This window comes from Phragmites australis, chromosome 3, assembly GCF_958298935.1.
Source record: "Phragmites australis chromosome 3, lpPhrAust1.1, whole genome shotgun sequence".
NCBI lineage: Eukaryota > Viridiplantae > Streptophyta > Magnoliopsida > Poales > Poaceae > Phragmites > Phragmites australis.
This window is the reverse complement of record NC_084923.1, coordinates 20,348,633-20,367,852: the sequence shown is the minus strand read 5'-3', so window position 1 is coordinate 20,367,852 and position 19,220 is coordinate 20,348,633. Positions and strand designations below refer to the sequence as shown.

The 19,220-nt window shown below is 44.5% G+C and overlaps 2 protein-coding genes across 2 annotated transcripts; one reads left to right on the top strand and one right to left on the bottom strand.

Annotated features, from left to right (window-relative positions):
* Positions 1-423: 423 nt before the first annotated feature.
* On the top strand, positions 424-2,459 carry LOC133911067 (myb-related protein Hv33-like). The gene is made up of 3 exons (XM_062353287.1): positions 424-790; positions 1,216-1,345; positions 1,450-2,459. The coding sequence occupies exons 1-3, from the start codon at positions 658-660 to the stop codon at positions 2,135-2,137; spliced, it is 951 nt and encodes a 316-aa protein (XP_062209271.1). The 5' UTR covers positions 424-657; the 3' UTR covers positions 2,138-2,459.
* Positions 2,460-16,576: 14,117 nt separating this feature from the next.
* Positions 16,577-17,056, bottom strand: LOC133910574 (predicted GPI-anchored protein 58). The gene has a single exon (XM_062352922.1). It carries the CDS (start codon positions 17,054-17,056, stop codon positions 16,577-16,579), a length of 480 nt encoding a protein of 159 aa, XP_062208906.1.
* Between the last annotated feature and the right edge of the window lie 2,164 nt (positions 17,057-19,220).

Below are 19,220 nucleotides of genomic sequence, written 5' to 3'. Positions count from 1 at the left end.
TTGGTCTCTGAACTCATATTTTGGGTGTTTCGGACATTCCATTACGTCAAGAAAATATGTTTTAGACCATTCTGTTACACATATTATATTCGCGGACAGATGGAGTAATGATTAAGAAAAAAAGCAAGGTCAGTGAAAATATCATGCATCAGAAAGAAAGAAGAAAAGGGAGAAATTAAGAGGGATGTGGCCGGGGGTCAACCGCCCCACCATGCGCAGCTGTGTGGACAGTTACGAGAGAGGCCCCTGCCTATGAGCACGCACTGACGAAGATTTGCCTTATCACTATTCTTGACCAGCTCAATTCATTTCCGGTGCTACTCACACATACAGCTAGCAAAGCGAAGCAAGCAGGCAGAGCTGTGCAACCGTGCAGTGCAGCAAAGCGTGGGCGCGCGCTTGCTATTGCTCCACTGGTAAAGGCAGCAGGGCAACGGGAGGACGCTGCACTGTACCGGCACCTACCTGAGAGCGACCTCCCTCTTCCCCTCCAAGCTTTGGCCTGGCCTGGTCACACCGGCCGGCCTCTTTTATACCTCCTCTCCCTCTCCTTCCTCCCCTGCCACCATCATACCTCGGCTTCCTTATATCGATCCTCGTCGGGATCGGTTGCTGGCGAGAGGCCGACGGGGACGCCCTCACCGGGGTTAGGCCGGCATGGCGAAGCAGTCGTGCTGCCACAAGAAGAAGCTGAGGAGAGGGCTCTGGTCGCCCGAGGAGGACGAGAAGCTCATGAATCACATTGCCAAGTACGGCCACGGCTGCTGGAGCTCCGTCCCTAAGCTCGCAGGTATTACTAGTGTGCTATTTATATATGCACAGAATTGATGGTGTATTACTAGTTTTAGCAACTTATTATAATATGCGACTAGAATGCACCATATATGCATTTGTTGGATATAATCTTGAGTATGTACTTTAGCTAGAATGCACCATGCATATGTTGCATATAATCTTGAGTATGTACTTTAGTTTAGTACATTACTTTTTTTTTCCTGAAAAAATCTAGTGCATTACTTGATTATGCTGACGAAGAACCAAGAGATTAATTGAGAACAATTATGTTGTATATATCTTGTCGCAACTCGCGATTTTCGCGAGAGAACCAAATCCAAGTTGTTTAGATAAGTAGTAGTATAGTAGACTAAAGTTCAGTAGTGTCACTAATCTTGGTTAAATTTGGTGCATTGTTGGTTGGTTAATTTGGTTCTATAGGCCTTGAGAGGTGTGGCAAGAGCTGCAGGCTGAGATGGATAAACTACCTGAGGCCAGACCTGAAGAGGGGCACATTCTCACAGGAAGAGGAGGACCTCATCATACATCTCCATTCCATGCTGGGAAACAAGTAAGCAATTGCCTTCTTCATCTGGCAATGTATTGCTCATCAACTTCAATTGCACGCATGGCAATGAACAATGGAGAATCTGATTAGGCTTGCATACTGGTCAGGTGGTCCCAGATAGCGGCGCAGCTGCCCGGCCGGACGGACAACGAGGTCAAGAACTTCTGGAACTCGTACATCAAGAAGAGGCTCAGGGAGCGCGGCATCGACCCCGCCACCCACAAGCCGCTCACCGAGGCCATTGGCGCCGCCGCCACCACGAGCACCTGCCGCGCAGTGTTCGGCGACGCCGACCTCATCCCGACTACGACAGCGCTCGCGGAGCCTCCAATGCTGGACGGCGTAAAGTTACCGCTGGACTGGCCCGTCGCGGGCAGCGCGGCGCCTTCGTCACTGTCGGGCTACCTGCAGGCGGGCTGCTTCGACATGGACATGGACTCGCTGCTGCAGCAGCAGCAGCACTGCGGCGGCATCCAGCAGGCGCCGGTCGTCCCGTCGGCGTCCAGTTCGAGCACGCTGACCTCGATGGCAGACGCCGAGTACTGCGGCACCAACATCGCCGGCTCCAACCTGCCGTGGCTGGAGCTCGGGCAAAACACCCTGGGCAAGGCCGGCCACGTCGACAGCTACGCGGGCGCGCTGGACGAGCTCAGGTGGTCGGAGTACTTCGACGGCGCCTTCCAGGCCGCCGCGAGCCAGCAGGGCGCCCTGCAGGGGCAGTGCGTCTACGGCGGTGGCGGCAAGGACGACGTCGCCGTGCAGTTCGACGTCCATGGACTAAGCAACTGGTGCTAATTAATCAATCAGACAATCACTCAGGAACCAACGCAAGCAGCAATTGTTAATAACTGCAAATTACTGGCTAAGCCTGATATCGATCCATCGACTACCATGATGCACTGCACATTACTACGAGCGTTTCATCTAGTGTTCTTAATTTCCCCTCCTCTTTTAATTGTTATTTTTTCTGTTGAGCATATTCGTTCGTGTGATGATTAAAATCAAAGTGTTTAATTTACCACACATGTAAAGTACAGATGGCGTTGATTATTAGTAAAGACTTCACAGTGAGGGATATGATGGACCAACGTGGTTAAATAAAGCGTGAATTATTAAGTGATTACCACATCATATTTGTATATATGCATGCATATGTATAGTACTTGACTTTATCTGGGGTCCCTTGTTCGCCTTCCGTCGTTTCTTGCTTTGTCCAGTACTGAAATTTTGGTCCCATTTGTTGGGTGAACTGCATGTTTGATCTGTGTACGCAATTCGATTCAAATAATACCTGATCTATACTTGGGGGAGTAGCAAGGGTAACCAAGGAGCTTTGGTGAACTGAAATGACGAGAGATAAATATTTGGCAAATAGTAGCAATAGTTCCTCGGCATGTGCTACAGTACAACCTGGCCCAGTTAATAAAGCCCAAGTGTGGCCCCAGGTGTAATGATCAAGTTGTTGGGCCCCCTTTGACACTGTAGTGGGTTGTGGTAGTCCAGCTTGGTGAAACCATTTTCCAATGTTTGGTGCTCGGTTCGAATCAGCTTATAACCCTTGAGTGAAAAGTTCAAATTTTTGCAAAGTTGTGGGCCATAAACTACTACTACAATTCTAGGGTACGTCTAAAAGTATAAATGTGATAGGAAATTTGAAAGAAAAGATTATGGAAATCTCCATAGCTAGACATATTACAGTATCATCTTACCTGGTAAACTGAGTGCCCACTCATCTACGTCTTCCTTGCAGTTGTAATAAAGGAAAGACAATGCTCTAGTCCAGACTAAATGGGCCATAAGTCATGTTGGAATGGCCCATACCACTTCCGTGATTTCACACATGCCTGTGACTGTGGCTGCAGAAATTAGACAGCCCCTTTTACTACCTGATTGACACGACAAATGCTGCATCCCCTGCATTGGATTAAGCTAATCTGTCGACGATTGCTAAACTGCCAATATTCATCGTCACTATCCATACGAAGGTTCTGGTCCATGCAGTATCTGAACTGTGGGACCTCTCAGAAAAGCACCAGATCCGTGGGCCCACAATGCGTCAGAACTTGCACCAGTCAAGTAGGAAATCCACATGGGAATGAATAAAATTTGCCACGGCGGAGACGATCAATCCTCATGGATCGTTGCTGTGATCGATCTTCGGCTCAATGACTGGCACGACGCAGAGCCGGAGTAGTGGCCGCCCAGCAGGCCGGGAGAAGAGAAAGAAGTGGCCAAGCGTATCTTTTTGATCCTTCCACGAGATTATGCGTCTTTCTGGTGGGCAATGATCACCGGCAAACCGCAGGCGGATAAAGATGCAGCTACGATCGACAGAAAGTGCAACGGACAACCGACTCATCGGCACGATTCCTTTGACTTTCAGGCGTCCATCCAGGCACCGCATGTGTTTGCGGAGTCACGAACAGGACAAGGATGCATGTATGCGTGATGCACGGTGTGCGAAAGTAGCATCATCACGGTATTACTTATTTATTTAGGCTTCTTTTTCTACCCATGGGAAGACTATAATTTCTTATGAAAAATCAATGATATTATATTTTGTACCGGATCTCGTGATTGAATGAATCTCCTCTTTCTTCTTTTCCATTTGCATATGTGCCCTACATTTTCTGTTCACTTTTCCCGCCTTGCATCTTAAGAGCATCTCATGCAGCTACTCCATCACGCCCTTCATCTCACCTACACGCCAAAATGCCCAAATACACGGTTGCAGCAGCTCCTTCATCACAGATATTTTAAATAATAATATTTTATTAAAAAATTACAAAAATACTATCTATTTATGAAAAATTGTCAAAATAGCACCATATCGGCAGCTGAAATGTTGACTAGCACCATGTTGGTATTTCACCTACGGACATGCCTGTATCAACACATGATGCTCCGATTGGTGGTGGGCCCTAGCTTTTATTGCATTGGTAGTGTGACAAGGGGTATCTATCGGCGGCTGTTGTATCGATAGATCATGTCGGTACTTAGAGTGTCGACATGTACCCCTATATTAATATGAGAAACCAAGTTGAAATGTATCTCATGTAACACCCTAAAATTTCAATTTTTGTAATAGTTTAAAATTTTGTTAGAATTAAATGGGAGTTACAAATTTGTTTCAATAGAAAGAAATTATTTTCTAAATGTAAATTTACCATAGATTATATTTAAGTTTGATGCATTCATGCCGTCGTAGTTACAATAGGTTTTCATGCGTGAAAAATATTTGCGAAAGCTCGCAAGGAGGCGCTTGTTTGAACCTCTTTTGAATTTGGTTCAAAATGTAAAAGAAAAGGAATTTCAAAATGGATAAAAGCTTCTCAGGCTGATTGTCCTTTTCCGGCCCATTTCCTCTCCCTTCCTCTCTCTCCTCGCATGGGCCACCTCCCCCTCTCTCTCCTTTTCTTTTCCCGCGCTGGGCCTTAGGCCGGCTTGCCCCGACCGAGCCAGCCTTCCCTCGCGCCCGAGTCGCCCCTTCCCGCGCTCTCTCCCTGCCAAGTGGGCCTAGCTGGAGCCGTCGGGCTGCCCACGCGAGCTGCCCCCTCTCTCTCAAGCCGAGCTGCCCCCTCGCGCCGAGCCGAGCCGCCGAACCGCCCAAACGGCTCCGCTTCTTCCTCCTCCCGCCAGGCAATCAAATCCGTGCCTCCCCGAGTCGTTTAATGTCAATTAAAAGCAGTGGCAACGATCCCCGCCCCCTAATCACGTGTCCCCGACCGATTCCCCCTGCTTTACCCCTCTCTAATGTGGAAGCCGCTGCATTCAAAGCCATGGTGGCCGCTAGGTTTGGAAACGGCTCCGACTATGTCGATCTCCCTCCTTGAGCCCTCTCCTCCCTATATAAAACCCATCCTGAGCACCACACGTTCATTTCCCATCCTGTCCGATTGCCTTTTGCCTCTCTCCCTTGCTCTAGCGCCGTCGCCATGCCCTTGTTCATCGTTGCCGGTAAAAGTGCTCTATCGCGTTGATTCTCTGTGCCCGAGCCACCATTGATCTCGTTTCTTGCTTCTTTGGTGTCGTAGAGCCACCGGAAGACCGTCCCGCCTCTTCCCAGCCGCCCAACCCTTGGAGCGCCGCTGCATTGAGCTCAAGCCTCGCCTCAGCCCCTCTCTATCGCCGGCCTCCCTCAGCCCCTCTCCATCGACGAGAAGCCCTCGGTAATGCTCCCCTTTCCCTCCTATTCATTTTACGCTCCTCCCGTTGAGATCCATGGCCGGAGGCGCGTGATCACGCCACTCCAGCGATGCTCCGGCCACCCCGCCGCTGTCGGCCAGTCACCCTCCCTTTTCAGTGCCTCCCAGCCGAGCCCTTTGGATTCTAGCCGTCCGATCAAGATCCAACAGCCGAGATCGCGTACCCCTTCGGTTTATATAATCGGTCCACCGTAGACCCATGGATCGGCCTCCATGCCGTGGTCCATGAGCCCATGAACATTTTCCACGCATCTTCCAACTCAAAAATAATTCAATAAATGTTTTATGACATCATAAATAAGATTTTCAGTATAAAATTAAATCAGTTTATTCTCAAAAATCAAGTAAAATTTGCAGAAACGCCCTTGGAACTTCAAAAGCTTATAAGTTCAGAAGCTCATGGGTGAGAATGAGAGCATCCTTTCTCTTATGAAGAAGTACTCAGAAGGCAAGGGTAAAATGGATTTGATCTTAGCCAAGACCAAGATGTGTACGGATAAGGCAAGATTAGCTCTAGGGTTGGCTTTTGAGAGAGTGGCCTACAATGGGTCAAGTAAGATTGTGCTCACCATATCCGCTACCCTAGAGTGTGAAAAATCTAAGATCAATGTCACACAGCCTAAGCCAAAAAAGAACAATCGCACACCACAAATCAAGAAGAGAGAGCTTCCAAAGACACAACCTAAGAGAGCTCCTCGACCTAAGATGAAAGCTCCTATGACATAACCTAGAGTGACCAACATGCCAGTTCCCGAGAGACACTATGTGTGCACCTACGACCAGAGAGAGGGTCACTTAATTGAGTTCTATTTTCGTCGTAGGAGAGCTGAGCGCGTGAGTGGTAGTGGAGTAATCGGGACATGTACTGCCTCTCTTTTTGTGTACATGAGCCTTTTCCTCGCTATCACTCACGGGATTTTGATACTCTTCTACTCTCTTTTAGAGGTGATTCCTGGCGTAGATCATACCATGAGTCATATTGTTTTAGTCCGCATGTCAGAGGCTTTGAGTTTTAACACTTTGGCAGGCCACATTTTCCTCATTATGGTACTTGTCTCCAGAGTGCTAGGGCTGATTTACATACACCTGCTTTTACTTCTTGAGCGACTCAGTGCTGGATTCTGAAGAAGTTTCTTACTTACCCCAGCACTGAGTACTCGAGCTCTTCTTACTTGATTTAAGAGGCAGGTGGAGGCCTGGAGGACAAGTAGCTAATTGACTCTGGTTATTAGCGCCATATGATCGGAGATGCATCATGGTTCTCCAGCCTCACCTCGACAAAGCAGCATGAGTACATCATATTCGGGGATGACAGAAAAGGTAGAGTGATGGCCAAAGGTATGATAAAAGTGAGTGAGAGTTTTACTCTCAAAGATGTGGTTTTGGTGGAGCATTCGGGATACAATTTGCTTTCTATATCTCAGTTGTTGGATGAGGACTTGAAAGTGCGTTTCAAGCATAATGCTTCTCGAGTTCTTGATTTCTCGGGCGATTTGGTTTGTCAAATTTCTCGAGTTGGGAGAGCTTTTGGAGCTGATTTTTTTTGAGTTTTATGGATCTTTTTGGTGTTTAATTGCACAACCTTCTTTTGAGTTTTGGATGTGGTACATGAGGCTAGGGCACATGAGTTTTGATTTTCTCACACAGTTGAGTGGCCTTTGCTTGATCTGAGGATTGCCCAAGCTCAAGGTTGAGAAGAACCTTATTTGTGCTCCTTGTTGGCATAGCAAGATGGTTGTCGCCTCTCACTCACTAGTTAATCTGGTGATGAATGAACGACCAGGAGAACTTCTTTATATGGACACTGTTAGTCCTTTCTGAGTTCATTCGACGGGTGGGAAGTGGTATGTACTTGTAATTTTTGATTACTACTCACTATTCTTGGGTGTTCTTTCTTGTAAGCAAGGATGAAGTGTTTTCATACTTTCAGAGCTTAGCTTTGAGATTGTTAAAGGAACTCCCTAGTGTATTGATAGCAATTTGCAGTGATAATGGCACTGAGTTTAAGAACTATATCTTTGATGCTTTTTGTCTTGAACATGACATTCATCATCAATTTTTTGCCCTACATGTTCCTCAATAGAATGGCGTGGTTGAAAGGAAGAACTAAACTTTTGTTGAGATGGCTAGAACGATGCTTGATGAGCATTGAACTCATAGGAAGTTTTGGGCAGAGACTATTAGCGTAGCTTGTTATATCTCAAATTGGATTTTCTTGCACTCGATTTTGAATTTGACTTCTTATGAGTTGCGTTTTGGGAGGAAGCTGAAGGTTTCACATTTGAGAGTCTTTGGATGTTGTTGCTTCATCCTAAAGCGTGGCAATCTTGATAAGTTCGAGTGCATTCTTTTGATGAGATTTTTTTGGGTATTCTCTTCATGATCATGCTTACATGATTTATAATCTTGACACTAACACCATCATGGATTCATGCGATGTGACCTTTGATATATCAATCCCTTGTGCTAGCCCTGTTCTTGAGTATGCATGTGATCAAGAGATGAGTGAAAGCATCTATGTATATGACGATATTCTAGCTCCCGGTGATGATGAGGATGATCTACTACTTCATGCTATCACACCAGCTCCTGAGCTAGCTCCTGCTTCTTCGACACTAGCAGAGGTCATGCACTATGTACTTCCACTTTAGCAACTTTCGAGTCTGCACCAGCAGTGTTTGAGGGGGAGATATACTCACATCGTGAGGCCCCTTAACATATTCAGCCGAGACACCCTCCACATGCGATGATCAGTGATCTCAATGAAAGGGTAACAAGGTCCAAGTCTGCTCAACATGCTCATTTCACTGATTCTGCATTTGTTGCTTTCTTTGAGCCCCATGATGTTGGACATGCACTTTTTGATTCAAATTGGGTCAATGTCATGCATGAAGAGCTTGAAAACTTTGAGAGAAACCAAGTTTTGGTCCTTGTAGAACCACCCCAAAATATCCATACCATAGGAACCAAATGAGTTTTAAAAAACAAGAAGGATGAGGATGGGTCTGTGGTTAGAAACAAGGATAGACTTGTGGTCCAAGGTTTCACTCAAACAAGGGGGATAAATTTTGGAGAGACCTTTGCATTAGTAGCTAGACTAGAAGCTATTAGGATCGTCCTTGCATTTTCGACATCCAAGGGTTTCAATTTGTATCAAATGGATGTAAAAAGTGATTTCCTACATGAGTTTATAGAGGAAGAGGTTTATGTCCACAAACCCCTGGTTTTGAGCACCCCAAATACCCACATAGAGTATACAAGCTTTAGAAGGCTTTGTATGAGCTTAAGTAGACGCTTAGAGCTTAGTATGATAAGCTTAAGTCTTTCTTGCTAGATCATAGGTATGTGATAGGGTCTGTGGTAAAACCTTGTTCACCTTCAAGCATGACAATGATTTCCTACTTGTTTAGATTTACGTGGATTATATCATTTCTGGTGGCTCCTCTCATGCTATTGTGGCCAAATTTGTAGAAACTATGAGCAGGGAATTCGAGATGTCGATGATGGACGAGCTCAACTTTTTTCTTAGGCTTAAAATCAAGCAATGCAAGCAAGTTACATTCGTCTATCAGATGAAGTGCACAAAAGATCTACTGAAGAAGTTCGACGTGAGAGATGTGAAGCCCTTGGCAACACCGATGGCTACCTTGACCGCGCTTGATCCAGATGAAGATGGTGAGGCAGTAGACCAGCGGGAGTACATGAGTATAATTGGCTCCCTCCTGTACCTGACGATGACAAGACCCAATATCCACTTCGCTGTCTTCTTGTGTGCTTGCTTCCAAGCATCACTAAGTACATCTCATTGCCAAGCGGTGAAGCGCATCTTGAGGTATCTCAAATACACCCTTGAGTATTGTTTTTGGTTTTCTATATCTTCTTTGCTTTCTCTTCGTGGTTTTTAGATGCTGACTTTGTTGGTTGTAGGATTGATAGGAAAAGTATCTTAGGTAATTGTCATTTCTTGGTACCTCTCTTGTTTGCTGGTTTTCTCACAAATAGTCTAGTGTTGCCCAGTCAATTGCTGAAGGGGAAAATGTTGCTGTTGAGTTGTTGTTCTTAGATCTTGTGGATGGTTGCTACCTTGAGAGACTTTGGGTTAGATTTCAAGAGTGTGCCACTTTTGTGTGACAACACCAGTGTCATAAACTTAGCCAATAACCTAGTACAGCATATCAGAACCGAACACATAGATGTGAGATTTTATTTCTTGCGAGACCACAATGAGAATGGGGGACATTAACTGGAGATACATAGATACCCAACACTAGCTTACCGATATCTTCACCAAACATTTAGATGTCGCCAGGTTTGCTTTTCTAAGGGGAGAGCTTGGATTGTGCCATCCTTATGGCATTGTGTGAGGGGGAGTTACCGTTGTACATACTCTATCTTATTTTTGTTGCTTTTGCATTGCATAGCATTCTGTAAGATAATCATAGTAGTTAAGCTTTGACTTGTTTGCCTTTAGCATTTTCAGTTGCTAGTCTTTAATTTGGACTGAGTTCAGTAGTTTTGTGGAGAAAACTCTTAATCTTAGGCTCCTCTTGATGCTTTGACATGAAACATTTCAAGCAAGCTAGCTTTTCTAAAGATGATATTTGGTAATTTTATGAATCATGTAGACTATGAAATGCTACATTCTTGATTATCATGTTCGGAATTGCTTTGGCTTACTCAATACATGTGTCAAGGCTAATTTGATGAATATCTTTCTCTAAGCTTCTTGGTTCAAGACAATGGATTGGAGAATATTGCACTATATTTTTTTTGTCTTTGTCAAATGTTTAGCTCATGATAGAATCTTGGGGGAGCTTGCGTTCCTTATGTCGTAAAGACACTACTTAACTTGATCTCGTGAAAACTTGATAATATGTAAAATCTTGAGCAATCAAGTTTCATGTGCTAAGATGTGATCCAATACGGTTGTCTTGATGCCTTGAGGTGTTTGCCGTACCCAGTCGTGCGACACTTCATTTGGATAACAGATAATTTGAGCTTAAAATGAATTACAAAGAACTGTACCTAAATGTTCAATTTCTAATCACTTGATCTAACTAAGTCTTAGGGCCTGTTTATTTCAGGCTGCTTTTGGCTTCTGCTTCTGTTAGAAGCTCAGAAGCCAGAAGCCCAAACAAACGGGTTTGCTGAAAAGTGGTTTCTGGAGAAGCCAGAAGCCCGCTTCTAAGGAAATAAACTAGAAGCTGAGAAGCCAGCTGAGAGTAGCTTTTATGGGAAGTAGTGTGCTGAGAAGCCAAAAAATTATTGTAAATTCCAACAACTAAAATCTAAAAGCAGTTTTTCAGAAAAGCCAAAAGCACAGCTTTTCAGAGAAGCCAGAAGCACAAGCCCAAACAAACAGACCCTTAGTTTCATATGTGAGCGTTTGCAAAGCCTTATGTCATGAATGCTTGATTTCCTAGTTCGAGATTGAAGTTTGCTAGTTCTTAATGCTTGTATTACCCCAGCACGAGTGGATGCTTATGTGGTGGTTCCTTTTACCATGATTTGGCTTTGTGAACTTAACTGTGCCACCAATTCTTTAGGTTTAGCTTGTGTGGCTTCTTGCTCTTGTGTCACTATTTCTTTTTGAGCTTTTGTGTGATTACAAGCTCCACCTTCTACTCTCTGTAGCCCTTTTGATATTTCTAGCATTTGCAAATCCTTTGTGATATACTTGTGGAAGGTCATTAGGATTGCATGTTCATGCATTGCATGGTGTTTGTCCTTGATGTTTCCATCGCCAAAGGTTGAGAAATTATGCACTAAACTACAAAGAAGAACCTTGCATAAATGAAACCTGTTCATTGTCACCAAGAGGGGGAGAAGAATGTTCTGGTTTTGGTTTGGCTTTGGCTTTAGGCTTTTGCATTCATCCTATGCTAAGTGATCATGTTCTTGCTTTTATTAGGTTTTTGATTACCTAGATATGTCAATTGGTTTATGTGCTTCAACTCATTCTTTATTTTTAATGTGTGTTGTCAATGGACTCATCAAGGGGGAGATTGAGGAACCATGTAGATATGTACCTTGATTTATATGTGATGAGTCATTGACAATGTCTAAATTTAGTTAAGTTGGGTTTGCATGAACTTGTTTATGCATGATTTTAATTGTGACTAACTACTTGTAAGGATCGGTGATGTCCTAAGAGGTGAGGTGGGGGGTGATTTAGAACACTAACCTAATAGCTCTAAAAATTTCATAAGATAAACCTATATCAATTTCTATCTAAATATGCTTTAAATTTATCTAGTGTGTCTATTCTACCACTCAAAAGGTTTGCAACCTATAGCCAATCCTAGAAAGCTTCTCTAGGAAAGTAAATATATAAAGGTAAATTGCAAGAATGTAAATGTGAAAGCATAAAGATGGTAGAGAAAGCAAACTCAGAAAAAGGGATTTTTATCCTATGTTATCGATGGCATAAATGCCACCCCTAGTCCATGTTGGAGCTCCACCAAGGATATGCTCCCGGATGACACCGGGTCATGGCTCTTGAGCCACCAAGGTCTTAAGCTAGATGAGGCACCAAGCCACCAAGGCAAGGCCTCACCACAAGCATCACTTCGGAGCTTGAGCCACAAAGGCAAGGGTCCCCGCACTCATGTCTTGCTGCCGCTCCACACTAAGTTGGAGGGTCAACAAGCTTGAGTAACTCTGGCTCAAGTTGCTGACGAGTCATCAAGACTTCAAGGCACCGACGTACCACTTGGTACAAGTTAGGATCACTCTTTGATCTCTTGTTCAAGCTGCAGCATCAAGCTACAACTCACTCTAGGCCTATAAGCACTAATCACTCTCTAATCTTGTGCTTAATTGCCTTGGATGATTACTTTAAGCACTTTGCTGGCTTGGATGTCTTCTCAAGTGTCTCTGTGTTTCTCTAGACTCCAGCAACATGCCACACCTTCAAATGACTGAGTGGATTGGTATTTATAGTCTCAAACCCGCTAACTAGCCATTAACCCAACGACTTAGAGAAGCTGTTAACATCGAATGATACAGTAAGAATAGTAGTACTAACACCAGATCATCCGATGAGTACAACCTTAGAAACTAGTCGTTGGAACCCACTCAAAGTCATCCTGAACACCGGACACTATGGTGTATACACCATCTCCATCACCGGACTATCCGGTGAGTAATTTGAGCCATCCAAGCCTCTGGAGCCTCTCTGTGTAAATTGCTCTGGTGTAAGCCTCCGGTGTACAGAACACCTATCACCGGACCATCTGGTGAGGTATTCTTCGATCTTCATCTCTTGGAAATGCTTCTGTAGGAAATACTCTGGTGTAAAGCATCTGATGTGTACAACACAGGCACCTGACCTTTTGATGAGTTGATCTTCATTCTTCTATGCTGGGATTCTTCTCTGCAAGAATTAGCTCAGCGTGATCCTCCGGTGATAACCGAACCATCCAGTGAAGCCATCTGCATTCTCCCCTTTTTCAACAATGCTCCGCTGCTTCTGTCCATTTGACACCGGACCATCCAGTAAGGTAAAGCTACCTCTGGGCAAAAAGCTCCAGCGCATTCAATTCTTCTAGCACCGGACCATCCGGTGAGTACATTTTTTCTGGGATTTCTCTAATTCAACCAAGCTTTATCCCGACTATGGTGACTTCTTGATGTATTGCATCTATGAGACCTATTAACATATATTATTGACAAATATGTTAGTCCCAATGACTATGTTATCATTAATCACCAGAATCACAATCATATCCTAATAGGGTTTTTTTGCTACAATCTCTACATTTTTGGTGATTGATGACAACACAACCAAAGAAAATGGCAAATAATAAATAAAAACAATTGTAGAAAGCACAAAGCCTTACAACATTGCTTGGATGCATGTTCTTACCACTTAGTCCTCCTTTTATTGTGGCTCCCCTTTTCTCTATTGCCACTATCTCCCTTGATCGACCCATGCAAAAGCTTCTCCACTGTATGCTTTTGATACCAAATGTAGATGAGTCCCCATTTGTCATCCTTGGCATCTTTCTTGTTCTCCACTAGGCATGCCTCTTACTTTGGTCGTCAAACTTCTCCCTCTTTGTCAACAATATCAAAAAGGGCTACAAACACATGTTGAGCTCGCGGAAGAGTGTTAGAGAACATGAGAGAGAGTTTCATAAATTAAGATCTAATGAAATGATACCAATTGAAAAGATATACCAATTGTAAAGGTAGGAGCCATTGATATCAATTGAAAAAGACAAATAAGAATCATAATTCATGAAACACATATGATATAATATAAACTCCTCCTATATGTGTTCATACATAAATTGAGACCCACTTGTGAATACCACTTGTAGGAATGTAGCAATATATGCACATCTCGATAATAAGTAGAGGTAGGAAGTTTAAGTCATATCATGTATGGAGGTAGCTTAAATATATAAATGAAACGATAATGATACCAATTTAAGCCTTTAAGTATTGCATACCTCCGGGGACATGTTGATTGCTCCATGAGACTACAAAAGATACATCTAGCAACACATGTTATTCTCAAAATCACAACCTATAGGATATGCCCCCCTAAATGTGTGCATACAAATGTTGAATACTTGTGAGAGATATGCACTTGTTTTTGATAACAATGGGGATTTATCCTATAGATTGGATCATCGCAGATGAAAGATACCAATTGTAGAACTTGTGCCATGAAAGAAATCTACAACTAATAAACCATGTAGGTTGCTCATAGAAGAGAGCAACACAAGTAACCTACCATAAGAATAACTTACACTAGACATTGCAATAAATTAAAATAAGCTATGCAATCCTAGACAATACAAATGTATAGATTGAAAGGGTTTTGCATTTAGTACCTTTCACCTTTGGATGGGGATTTGGATATATGATGACCATGAAATAAGCTATGCAATCCTAGACAAGGCAAATGTATAGATTGAAAGGGTTTAGCATTTAGTACCTTTAACCTTTGGATGGGGATTTGGATATATGATGATCATGATCTTCATCAACGCGCTCAATCTTATGCACTTGGCTTCATTGCTTGAACCTTCACTTCATTTTGTGAGCCAAGTCTCCAAATCCTCAAGCCAACTTGTTGATTTCAAGTCTTCTTTGGAATCCAAATTGATTGGGACCCATTCATGTTGGTGATGACTTCCTTGGGCACCCAAATGGGTTGGTTTCATCCCCGGTCCTTTCTCCTAACCATATGTGCAACTATCATGCCATTTTCCTTTTTCTTGAGTTTGTAGTGGTTGCTTTTGGTCTTGTTCTTGTAGTTAGGCTCAATGTAGATGTAGAAGGTCTTTTTGGAGAGATTCATCATCTTCTTCTTCTCCTTGGTCTCCTTTTGCAAATGTGTCATGTTGACCTTGTTGTTAATCTTCAGGTCCTACAAAGGCTCCTATTCACCCCCTCTTGTCGCCTTTTTTGTTTTGTGTTTTCGAATCCCGATCGATACCGGTACTTTTTTTTGATCGGATTGGTTCATTTTTGACCCTCCGATTATGTCCCGACTGTTCGTGTTCCCACCTATCCTGTTTCCGTTTTCGTCCGGCTAAGAAAATGTGAAAGTGAAAATGGTTAGAGGGTTTTCCCGACCGTTCCCATCTGTTTTCATCCCTAATTGTAGATCGTATGAACTATGGAATTAGGGGATTGGGGCTTATAAACTAGTGTTGACATTTAAATTTGGCTTGGGTCAAAATTAATGTGAACACTGGATAGTCTGGTGATAGCTTGTTTTAAACAAAGGATCATTCAGTGCGTTCAAATTAGAGTTTACTCTCTGAATTTTAGTCCGGTGAATACTCCGGTGTCATCATCAGATCCTCCGGTGTGTAAAAGATAGAGGAGAGGAGTTGTAGCGGAAGATTGTGAACACCAGACAAAGATCAAAACTCCCGTAGGTCATAGGAACATCTAGTGTTATGAAGAATTTCCCAAAACACTTCTGAGTAATTGTACGGCATAAACATAAAACTCCTTCGCTAGCATTTTGTTCACACCGATTTATTCGGTGAGGACAAAGCTTGAAGTCCAAGGTTTTTGAAGATAGCATTTTATTCACATAGATTTATCTGGTGTGCATATTTTGATTTGGACTGGTTTGGAAGTCCATGCCGCCCCTCATAAATAGCTAAAAGGGTGCAGGTTGATTGAAACAACACATAATCGATCTCTTATCAATACAATTTATCTTTTTGTTCTACTTTTTGCCCTAGTTCTTTGAACTTGGGTACGGTCCTCGCATTCTTGGCCATATTCAAGTGAACAGATATTACAAGTCATAGGCATCGACAAACACACATATACACATAATAGTTCTCATAGGTCACCCCCCAAAAGTCAGTCGAGTTGAGCCAGTTTAATATCCCTCTACCTCTCCTGCGATGAGCACTGTGTCTTCACATGGACGACTGATGGCTTGTGTACGTCCGGGGACACCGTGGGGTCAATGGTGGTGGAGCAGAGTACCTAGCCATGCTTGATTAACCACAACATCGCCTATGCTCTAGGCTCGTTGGCGTGTTAAAGACATCAAAGTTCAACACCTGAATGCCACTACGGTTCGAGCCTTCGGCCTCCTTCGTAGCACACTGACGGGCCACCCTCTTATGCTCACCCACAGCGCACTGACGGGCCATCCTCACGTCCTCCTTCTCCTGGGCATGCTTATGGGACGTTGCTTCTTGCTCCGCCGCAACACACAGCTGACGTGCCTACCTCTGTTCCTCCTCCTCTTGGGCACGCTTACAGGCTGCTGCTTCTTGCTCATCCTTCACATTATCGTTGGAAGACCATTCTGTCAAAGAGTCGTTTGATGGTACCAACTCCTAAAGGAGGTTGAGGCCAATGCTTCGTAGTCGCACCTTTTGCCTTGCCTTCGAGGTTGAGAGGCCTGAAGTTACTACTTGAGCATAAAGGCTAGGCCAAATTAGACACATTACATTTCTTATCCACACATAAAAATAGCTTGTCCATACATGAAAACCACATAAGATATCACATACCTAGCACTCTACTCCCTCTTCTCCCCCTAAATATCTACCTCTTTAGCATCCAGGGCTGGAGAAGAAGGAGGCGTTGCTGTGGTGATAAAAGGACAAACCTCGAACTTGGAACCAAAGCTAGAGCCAGATTTGTGCTCGGCCTCATTAGAAGCAGAAAGGGCATCGAAGTCAGGAGACAAAGGTCTCGCAAATGAAGTTGGTGCGGGCGCCACAACTGGATCCTCTGGAGTAGGCGCACTGATAGCAGGAGCAGGAGTAGGTGCGGTCGCCACAACAGGATCCTCCAGAGTAGGTGCACTAACACTAGGAGCTGGAGTAGGTGCGGTCGCCACAACAAGATTCTTCGAAACAGGTGCAGGAGTAGGTACAGTCGTTGAGACAGAAGTAGAAGTGGTAACATTAGGAGCTGCTGAGAAAGAGACCTCAAGTACTGGAGCAGCAGGTGACTTAGAGCTAGAAACCACAACACCCTGCATGACCATCTCCTTGGCTATCTGAGCGTTCATAGGCCTAAGTGCTCATTCTGTCGAGCTAAGTCCAAACTCAGGCAGCTGAACTGGAGGTGTGGGACTAACTGTGGCACTCAGACCAGGCAGAGTCAGCTGTGGTGTCTCCCCAAAAGTGAGTGAAGCTGTTGACAGTGGAGAGGACACCTGAGAGGTAACTGGTAGCAAAAAGGGTCCACCTGGTTAAGGCAATGACTCTGTCTTAAGAAACGGAGACAGTGGGATCGAAGATAGGGGCGTCGGGATTGACCAGCCAACACTAGTCGATGGTGGAGCTAAAGTTAGAGCTGGACCAAGTGCTGGCACTGCAAACTGAGGTGGTGGTAATCCAATCTGCTGGTGCACATGACTGATGCAACCGAAGAAGATCAAAAACATGTTGATCATGGAATGCTAAACTCCTGCAAGTGGTGCCTCGTGCTGCTACATCATCTGCTCTGGTAAAGTTGTCTGTCGCTCCTCCTGATGTGTGTGTCGCTCTTCCAAATGTCGGGTGTGCTCAACCCGGTGCTGCGGACCCTGAACCAGTCTATGAAGAATAGCAGCAATCTCTGATTCCTGACTGGCTATGGCAGCAGTGACTGGAGGTGGTGGCGGTGCTAAAACTGGTGTTACAGAGCCTGAGCCACCAGTCTCGTGGTCTTGTGTGCCTCTGACAGGAGGTAGATACTCAACATCATCACTATCACTGTCACTGTCAAGGTCCACATCAAAGTAAGTAGGAAACTGTGCCTCTGCCTCTACAAGTGCCTAGTCCTCTTGAGCAGCTACCTCACACTCCACCTCAGTGAGCTGCTCCTGGGCCCACCTCATGGCCCTTTGGCCATGTCGTCTAACTCCTGGTGCAGATGGCCTATAGGGGTGGAAATGTGTCCTGGACGACTGGTACACTTGCACATACTCTGGGTGGCGAAGTTGGCTCAGAATGTAGGAGATGAAGTGAGCATATGGCTGATGTCGGGCCATGCCATCGAATATCAAGTCCTCAATCTCACAAATAAGAAAGTCCACAATATCAAACTGGTCGTGACTGAGGATGGATAGAAGAAGCCACTGCTGAAGACCAGTGATGGCCTCAGCATTGCCGGTCTGTGGAAACAAACTCCTCCTCATTTCCAGGTGAACCACCTTTGACTTAGGAATAAACAAGTTAGGCAAGTGGTTTGATCCGACACAGAGCGGCTGCTGAAAAAGCGGACGCATTTGATCGTCCATAGGGAAGTTACCACCAACCAAAGCACGGCGAGGTGGGTTAGCATCCCCATAGACTATGATGTGTAGATACATGTCGCTCTTCTCAACTCCAAGCATCTGAGCTAGCTGGGGTCTGTAGAGTCTGAACTGTTGGCCATCAAACATGAACTGAATATAATCTCGACCCTCATGAATCCAGACTGTAGCATAGAAAACTCTAACCCAATCCTCAACAAATTTGTCGTGCTCTAAAAAAAAAGCAGTCAATCTGGGGAAGCGATGAAAGTATCCCTATTCACACCCCTAGAGGCTCTGCGCAGACCATCCCACTGCAGTGTCTTGTGGTCAAACAGCTTGATATGCATCACCTTGGACTGAAATAGAGTCCAACACCTCGGAGTGGCTTGAGTACCATGACCCTGTGGAAACCACTCATCAACTGGCACAAGTCAAAGCCTCCTGATCCTCTTGGAGATATATCCCGTCAGATCACGCAACAGGATCTCTAATTCATCTGGTTGTGCTACCTCCTTCTCCTCCTCACCGCCCTCCTCCTCCATAGTAGGCTTAGGTGACTGGTGACCAGAAGAAGGCGAAGTCAACCCACCCTGTGTATGCACATGGCCAGAACGACGAGGAACTGAGGGAGGTGTCTGACCCTCTGACTGTTGTTTACTCTCCCTAGCTCTTTGGCTCCACTAAACATCAGCTGTGGCTGCAGGAGTTGCCTGAGACTCTCTAATCCAAAAGGCACCACCACCTCATGCTTGTGCCTTTGCTTTCTTCACCTTAGGCACCTCAATCTCCTTTCCCTTTCTCTTTGCTAGATCACGACCCGTCTACAAGATATACGGTAGAAGATCAAGAAAAATAGGTGAGAGCTAGTACACATATATGAAATGTAACTAAGGATAAGCATGATGCACAATTGAGAAAAAAGGCATGAATTAGAGTTGAGAACAAGGCACAT